Source organism: Epinephelus moara, chromosome 2 (assembly GCF_006386435.1).
Source record: "Epinephelus moara isolate mb chromosome 2, YSFRI_EMoa_1.0, whole genome shotgun sequence".
NCBI classification, from domain to species: Eukaryota; Metazoa; Chordata; class Actinopteri; order Perciformes; family Serranidae; genus Epinephelus; species Epinephelus moara.
In genome coordinates this window covers 30,441,653-30,450,727 of record NC_065507.1, presented here as the reverse complement: position 1 = coordinate 30,450,727, position 9,075 = coordinate 30,441,653, and the positions used below count along the sequence as shown (strand labels likewise).

The 9,075-nt window shown below is 40.1% G+C and overlaps 1 protein-coding gene across 2 annotated transcripts in view; it reads right to left on the bottom strand.

Annotated features, from left to right (window-relative positions):
- Positions 1–9,075, bottom strand: part of LOC126383178 (SR-related and CTD-associated factor 4-like) — a 35,940-nt gene that overhangs the window by 20,863 nt on the left and 6,002 nt on the right. For both annotated transcript variants that reach the window (XM_050033656.1, XM_050033648.1), the window contains exons 9-16: positions 8,013–8,106; positions 7,617–7,700; positions 7,207–7,289; positions 5,421–5,608; positions 3,936–4,036; positions 3,720–3,833; positions 3,460–3,616; positions 3,264–3,358 (exon numbers count right to left, since the gene is read on the bottom strand). In XM_050033656.1, the coding sequence (XP_049889613.1) occupies positions 3,264–3,358; positions 3,460–3,616; positions 3,720–3,833; positions 3,936–4,036; positions 5,421–5,608; positions 7,207–7,289; positions 7,617–7,700; positions 8,013–8,106 (916 nt within the window). The remainder of the gene's footprint in view (positions 1–3,263; positions 3,359–3,459; positions 3,617–3,719; positions 3,834–3,935; positions 4,037–5,420; positions 5,609–7,206; positions 7,290–7,616; positions 7,701–8,012; positions 8,107–9,075) is intronic.

The following is a 9,075-nucleotide window of genomic DNA, read 5'->3' as shown; positions in this document are numbered from 1 at the left end:
GGAATAAATTACTTATTGACTTATTCATACTTCAAAAACAGCATCAATAAGTGATTAACATAGGGGGGGATCAAAATAAAATAAAAATCAACCAGCCACCCTCCTCCCCTGACAAGTAAAGAACAGTCCCTAAAGTGCGGTGAGGTTTGTGGAAATGTGAACGGCTCGTTTCTCTTCCGACACGTCACATACCTGTGTGCTGCCACGGCTCGGCTGTTCAGGTATTTTTGGCCAGTCATGACACCGACAAAGACTTCTTGGACCTGGAGCCGGGCTTCTCGGTCGCCGGTAAGCCGTTATCTTGCACCGCAGAGCACTATGGCCGCCGTATTTGACAGGAATACGTATTTCTGTCTGTGTCTGTGAACCCCGTTCAACCCACAACCGGCAGGATTAGCCTTTACGGCCGGGCTCCACCGGCTGCAAACGTAAGCGTCATGTCAGCGTAGCATTGCGGCGTATTCATTTGGGCTCCACTGACTGCGTACTGAAGCGACACGTAGAGAAGCCAGCGGGGTTGTTTACCGTTTGCCGAGCCGAGAGGCTGCATGTAGGCTGCATGAAATGTTAAAGCATTTTCCACCTAAGTTATTAGGCCTACATATATTTGAGTTATCTACAAGTTTACTGTACTGTTTGTCATCTACTCTTTCAAATGTCCGCCACGGACATTTACACAATGTCACGGATAAACATGGGTAAATGCAGGAAAAAAATCATCACATATCACCTCTGATAATGGTTTATTCATTTAAAAACACATTGTGCTCGTTTAGCTGCTGGAGGGTCGCGTATGGGAGCGTAGCGTGACAAAAATAGAAGAGCCGCGTAAAATAGAGAGTTGTTGCATGGCAGATGGGGTTGTCGCACCACTCCCGTTGTCGGTGGAGCCGCTGTAATTGATTAACAGGGGGGCAAGCTGCTACGGGACTTGCGCTGCAGACGTGTCGCGCCGCTGACGTGCCCGGTGGACCCCAGCCGTTAGTTTCTGCTGCGGCTTGGCTGCTCCCTGGTTTATCCAACCAACATTAGCTTCTGTTCCTCAGCTCCACCGGTCAAGCTGGCGCTGATGTTTACATCCATTATCGTTGTCAGTAATGCCTGCTACGGAGCATGCCGCCGGCTCTCGCGTTGTTTTAGAGATGCAAACTGTTAAAGCCAGTCAACCGATTGCTAGTCTCGCGATACCCGATACCCATGACTCTACAATCAATTCACCTAAGGATTCATGGCTGATTCGTATCGATTGAGGAGGCTGCTACCTACGCAGCTGTATCTCTCGCTTGTCAAACCGGATATCCGGTCATATCGGTTAATCGTTCCCAACCCTAGAAACTGTATTGAAAGGTTATATGATGTCAGTATGATTATCAAAAGACCATTTTCACAGTCTATTTTTGCTGAATGCATGTGTCACGTGTAGAAAATAGGTGAGACTCCTATTCTCTAGATGTTCCGTGGCTAAGCAGCAGTTAAGCAGCAGCTGCACCACGCCTGAGTAACACTGCTCACGCAGGGCATGTTGCTGCTCTAACCTGCCGAGAAAAAAAAGAGGTTCCATAACGCACACGCTCTGCTCACACAGGCAGTGTGCCCTAAGCATTGGGTTTAGGCAACAAAAAAGATCATGGTTTGGTTTGAAATTAAATTATTTTCTAACAAAACATGATGTATATCATGTGGCATATGTCACATCCATCATGTGACATACTATGTTACATACTGACTATTTGTTTCAAATGGGAAACTAACAAAAGTCTCCTGGGTCAAAGTCCTGTGTTTGTTTGACCCATCCACCCTCTCCCCTGTCGCCCTACTCAGACTTTCTCGCTCTTTATACTATGTCAGTTGCTCTGAGGGTCAAAAAGTGTTGTGGCCCAGTGCATCTCATACAGATGCTAAAGGGTGCCTTGGTATCTGATGCAGAGGACCACTGACCAAGAGTTGGCATTTGACGAGGTGGGAGTGAGAATGGGTTGACAAAACTTAAGCTAAGCACCAATATACAGTGTAACCATGATTTCATGGACCTAGGCATAATGTGTGCCATTTCACAATTTCAATATACATTTTTCAGCCAATTTGGACAAGGCATTTCCTGTGGCCCATGGTACAACTCCTGGTGAAAGCTTTCTGAAGCTAAAGGTGTGTTCACACCTGACCTGTTTTTTTTCCCGCTAGAGACGAGTTTACATACAAAGTCAATGCAAATGGGCGATTGAGCATATATTCGCCCGGGAGAAACATCGCTCGGGCTCCAGGCAACAGCGACAGAGCGAGAGAGCAAAATTTTGCTCGTCACTTGAGATGAGAAATCCCATCTGGAGCTGTATTTCACTGGGTCCTGTCGCTTGCAGCTCAACGCTGATCCCGGAATCCCGGGGTGGGGGGGTGGGATTGCTTGACTGTCATGACATGTCAGCTTCATTAAAAGTATAGCTGCAAATTAAAAGCAACAATAGATGTAAAAACACACAGACACAATGCATCTGTGATCAGTTCCCTAATTTAAATTTTAAAAAATGTTTCAGTCTTCTCCAATTTCTCGTTTTATTTTATGGAAGTGATCAATGTAAGTGCACTTGTCCTAGAACCGCCAAGACGGTTTTTATAATGCAAATAACTCTGTTTAGATAAAACCTACAAGCTTCTCTTCCTATGACTTTTCCTAAAAATGTGTCTTGTATGTTTTCTAAAGCCTATAAGTTACAAAAATGAAACACACTAGACTTCTGAGCATTTATACCACCGACCGAAATTATACATTTTGATACATACAGGTAGGCTATACATATTGCTAAACTCTGTAAAAGTACACCAAAGAATACATTTTCGTTTCCAAATATTTATTTGAAAACGAAATTATTCATACTGTCGATAAAAAAATATTTCGTTAATAATAAAAAACGAATGTAATCTCAACAGTCACATGGTTTTTTATTGACCCTTTTAATTTGCAGCTATACTTTTAATGAAGCTGACATGTCATGACAGTCACCCCCCCCTTGGTTTAGAAGACTGAGCCATTCACTTGAGTAATTTCTTTAAATTTAAACTTGAAGTGGCTTGATTTTTGAACAGGAGATGAGAGGGTGGTTCAGATAAGCTCCACTACTCAAGTTTAACAATAATTTATTTTCCTTACAGCCTCCACAAGAAAGACTGTGAAGTGAGCCTCTTACACCAAGGCCATTAAACCAATAAAATATCAGCACTTGTAACTGTTGAAAAAAAAAGTTGTTTAAAGACTGTATTAGCATTACCTGAATGTGAGCAGTGACAGTTCCATCTGCTGGTACACTTTCCAGAGCCCCATTTACAGCTGCCTGCTTTTTGAGGTCCTTGCCATGATTCCACTCTGTGCACAACGGAAAATACAATGACACTGTTAGAAAACAGTTTCTATTATCCCGTGGCAGGTACATTTGAGCCATCCTAAAGGAAAAGGTAAGTGTTTACCTGGATTTAGTGTCTCTGTGTCCAGCATACCCCCTTCTCGATAGCTCTCCAACTCCTCAACTTTGACTTTGCTCCAGGGGATGTAGGTAACTCCCCGCTCCACATCCCAGAACTTTTTGTGTGCTGACTTTATACCTTTGTTCAAAGCCCAAGCAATCTAGGCAAGAATGACATTAGCTATGATCAAGTTAACAATCACCACTAACAGGTCACACAACAACATAAAACTGGGAAAAAAAAACCAATCTGTGTTTATGTACCTTAACAGGTTTCTGATTGACTTTGTATGACCCCCTACTGAGTTTGTTCAAAGCCGTATAGGCATCTTGTCTGTGAACCATAACAATATAGGCACAACCCCTCGGAGGAATCATCTGGACATAGAGAAAGAAAAGGTAATAGTGAAATTCTTGATTACATTACCTATCTTATGAGCCCATAGAGCATTATCTTTGACGTGTATAGTCCAAACTTACATTTATGGACTCAATCTGGCCAAATTCTTCCAAAAGGGACATCACATCAGACTGCTGAGTTTTCTTGTCTAGCTGTCCAACCCATAGTGTGGTGCTGCAAACTAAAAGAAAGAAAGAAAAAAAAAAATTCAGATTCGTAACTGCTTGAAACATGCAACAGATTTAGGTTGTGTTAAACATCACTGTCTGTTTAAATGTGAATGCTTGACACTAGGTGTGTCATGAGAAGTGGACTTTTAGTTTACTAAACAGTTGTTCTGCTATTGATACCAGTATCGCAAATACTGCCTAAAAGGCTAGATCCGCTATCTACGAGTACTTGAGTCTATGCATCATTATGATATTAGTGATTTAATAATTAACTTCAAAGTAGTTTCACACCAAGGTAAAACAGAAGTTGTCTCAAAAATCAATTCTTCGTCGCGGCAAATTGATTCCCGGTATATAGTGCAACGTTAGCCATTACCAAAAGTTGTTACCAATTTCAACACCAGCAATCTTCTAAAGCCATGCCATACAACAATGATAGCAGTAATTTCACATCCATACAGGTAGTAGTAGTAGTAGTACACAGCTATGATTTTTTTTTTTTTTTACAATGACATTGGATTGGTACATAGTTTTGGCTGCTATGCAAGTTCAGGTATCAATATTAGTATTGGGTAGGAGAAAAATTGTATTTGAACGTCCCTATTTTTAGGTAACCACAGTACTGAGGAATTTCATTTCTTATGGTATTAGTGAGGACTACAAACTCTTCCATCTTGTGCTCACTCATAATTTTGCCATGACTAAAACAAATGCAGCTGATGAATAAAAAACACCATCATAACACTTGTGTTACTGCATTATGCACCAAAAGTAGTGTTAATTCTGGCAGTGAAATATATGGATGCATGAAGTCAACCTCACCTTTTAAGCATAAAATTTACTTTCCCCTTAAAATGCTGTGGCAGGTTACTATATTTATGCCACTTTTTGAAAAAGAATCAATTCTGCATAAAGCTCTTTAAATGCGTTCTATGACTAAGTGGACATCTACTCAGTTATAGTAATGCTTCTATAACTCCACGAGAGCATGTGTGAGAAATGACATGCACAAGGTTTTTGTACTTTGCACTAATTAGTACTAAGGAACACATTAAACAAATTCAATATTTTTTCGGATTCACAAGGAAATAAAATCCATTGAATAAACCATACAAAATACAGGTTGAGTCTATCAAAACACCATGAGTCAATCAAAGTTCTCAACTCCAAAAATATAATCAACAACCACTGATAATGATAATTGCGTGCTGTAGCCCTCTGCAGATACACAGCAGTGAGGTTTCATTTTAGTGATCACTTGTTAAATTAAAGTGGCCCCTCTCTATAGGCTTAGGCAGATGCTGCGACTTGCATGTAGGCGTGATTCCAGTTGTTCTGTGTACTAGTAAATATCATACATGACATTCACAATTTAGTTTCTGTTGTAGCACTTACCACTGAGTGTCTGGCTCTTTATGCTGGGAAGACCTTTTTGTCTGCGCTCTCTGTCCTTCTCTCTTTCATTCTTGTCCTGAGAACGAGAGCGAGATCTCCAGCGCCGTTCTCTGGAGCGAGAATTTGAGCGTCGATGCCTTGACCTTCTTGAGCGTGACGAAGATCTTGATCTTCTTCTCCTGGGAGATCTGAAACACAATAGATTGAACCAGCTGAAATATGTTGACATCAAATAATGCAATTCCTAACAGAAGTTATCCTGTTTGCCATATGCTGAGTAGGACATGACAACATGACACTGAGTAATGGGAGTCCAAGGCAGACACTGAGAGCACCAGTGCTTGCCCTGCATTAATTACTACATTCTTTCTGATGTGTAATTTAACCATCAGGATGCAATGACTCAAGCTGGGTTAAAATAATCGATTCATCCATTTCAAAACAATCTTCACTTGAACGACTCCATATTGATTAATAAAATCCAAGATTGATCTTTTAATATACACTTTTTTTCCCATGAATGTGTGAAGCTTTAACCCCGCTAATCTTGCCAGTAGTAAATGGGCCCCCCGGCGCTACATTATAAACGATCATTGTATTGAGAAGTTCCAACATTACCGGTTCTTTAATCTGTAACTGTTCACTTACTTTTTTTACCTTTTGGTGTAATTTATTATCATGCTGCAGCATCTTTTCTTCCTGCTGTCTGTGTGGCAAGGCTGTTGCGCCACTTTTACGCACAAAGACAGACACATGGACACCAGTACAGATGCCACGGTGGAGACAGAGAAGTGAGGCTAACTTAGGCTGATAACAGCAATACTTGTTACTGTAAGTGCAATAAAATCTCCATGAGGAAAAAGTCAATACTTTATCAATAAACCTGTTCAGCAGGCATAAACATGTAAACATTAAGAAAAGCAGTATTTCAGTCTGCTTTGTCCGCAGTCTCTCATCCACCGCCACTAATATTATGTTATAAACAAGCACAGAACTCTTTCCAGCTAATAGCAAATTGTTACCAACAAGCTGACACAACAACTGTTTATGTCTTATGGTTTAGCTCAGTTTGCCTCGTATCTTGAAACTTATCAATGATTAGTTACCTGCAGGCAGTGAATCTCCCCACTAGCAGAGGGAACAGCAAAGAGGACAGGAGGACTGATACTGACTGATGACTGTGTTCTTAATTTGTTCTATACTTCAATCAGTATTGTGACGTCAGGACTATGATTTATTTTATTGACGTTTTAGATTTGTTTCCAGTCAGATACTGAGGTTATACTGTGACTTTGCTTATTCAATATTACTGTTGCTGCTCTAGAAACAACAATTGGTTATAAAATATTCAGTATTAATACTGTTCTGAATTTATTCATCTTTATTTATTGTTCTGAATTTGTTTATCCAACTTTTTTATTTTTTAATAATTCCTTGTGCAGTTAACAGTATTAGTTCTCTGAGAATCTCTTTCACATTCTAGCAAAAATTGGTATTGTAACTGAAGTATCCCCAGTCGAATCGGTATCAAATCGAAACCTTGTGAATCAAAACCGAATCGATTCAGGAAATCAGTGGCAATACCCACCCCTTCCACTGACTACTGCAACAGATTATAAAAGGATTGCTTAGCCCACTCCAACATTAAAAGCTCTTAAAAAACATAGGCTATGGCAAGTGTAATGTGCCCCAATAAAAACTATGACAAACAGAACTCTGTTTGATAACAACATCTGACTGAGTCCACAGCGCTAAACAATTATCCGTGATGAGCACAGCCTCTTACCGTGAACCAGATCTGGATCTTGATCTCCTGCCATAGCCTCTGTGTCTGCTTTCTCGCCTAGATGAGTCTTCTCTTGAATTTCCCTGTTAGACAATGATAACATGATCATTTTATTTTTCCCATATTAATGCTTAATGAGCAGAGGTTTCAAGGTACCAACTCAAAGAGTTTACACCACAGCCCTTAAATTCAAATGTGGCACAACACAGAAAGTTCTCTGCCAACTGAGGTAACCTAGCCTTGTCTTGTTTCAACTGTACTAATGAGAACAAATTAACTTTTAGAAAAGTTGACATTCAAATGCAAAAAAAAAGGCTTGAGCTGAAAGCTATTCTTCTTCTTCTTCTTCTTCTATCGCTCACAGGAGAGACATTTAATCAGCTTGAACTAAACTGGGTGTGAAGATTTACCTGTGATTGTGAATAAGCCTCATTAATGGCACGGTATCCATCTAGCATCATCTGATGTTCACCTTGAGTCATTCCTTCACTGTGCTGAGGGATGACAAAGAGACAGCCACAGGAGATAGTTAAAAAAAAAAGAAGATAAAATTACTGTAGCAAGTGCAGTTTCAACTAAAGCTTGGAGATCCACACTTTTGATCCTTTATATATTAAAAATCACAAAAATTTGAAGCATTCATCACTGTTACTACAATTTTGGCTTGACACTACACAGGACAAAATGCGTAAATAGCAACATCATTTGCTTCATACAATTTGTATAGACCATGCTGGTATTATACTTCAGTGTTGCTATATCTGAGAGTGAGTTAAGTGCTTATATATGCAGTTATAAATGAATACCTCTATACCAGGCTGTCCCGTCATATGTGGATGAACATTCTCGGTTTTCGGCATCTGACCAGGAAACTGGTTAAACACATTTTCAGGAATGCCTCTGTTATGACAAAATATACACAGAACAGTCTGTGTGTTAGAAATCTACAAAGACAATACCATTGCACACCATTTCACTAAAAGAATTACAATTGTGGGCCTTTTTCACAGCAGATATTTTGACATGTCATTGCAAGAAAACAGATGTGGTTAACAACATCACCAAGATCTCCATTAATTTTAGATTCTGCTTCTACATACTTGGTGCTGTGTATGCTGGCTCAGTGGTATGACTTACTAGGACATTTTTATGTAACAGAGTAATCAATAACATTCTTAGTTTTACCTGTGCTTTGACAAGTCAGTATGTGCAGTGAAACTGGCCTATTACCATGACCTGATGTATTTCCAACCACTGGTTTTCTGCATAACATGAATATATATATAAAAAGACACATGAAAAAAAAAATGGTTTTCTGTGGTGTAAATCTTGGCACAAGAGGTGTGAATTATGGCACTTGTGGGTGCTGTTTTGCTTTTTTGCCCTTGAGGCTTTTCTGTGTGATATGGTCTCCCCCCAAAAAAGGTTTGGTTACCTAGTTAAAAGTTCTTCAAATTACATCTACTCCTTCTACATCCTTGACAAATCCAGAATCAATTAAGTTTATCTACTGGCTACAAAAATGTCTCCCATTCTCAGTGTCATCGCACAAGAGGCTTCAAATTTCCACATCACATTTGTTTAAGTTACATACTGGACCAGGGGCCTGTATCACGAAGCAGGATTAATGTCTTAGCGAGGTAACTTCAGGGTTAACCCTGGGTTTTTGGTCTCACGAAACCGGTTCAGTTCTTATCGGAGTAGATCACCATGGTAACTTACTCTGAATGGCTATCCTGCTCCAGAGCAGGGTAAGTTCAGGGTTGAATCTGATCCTATAAAAAGCACCACCCACTGGCCAATCAGCTGTTTGGAAAAAAATGACTCCACTGACAGAAATGCAGCCCAGTCATGACGGGAAGTTTAATT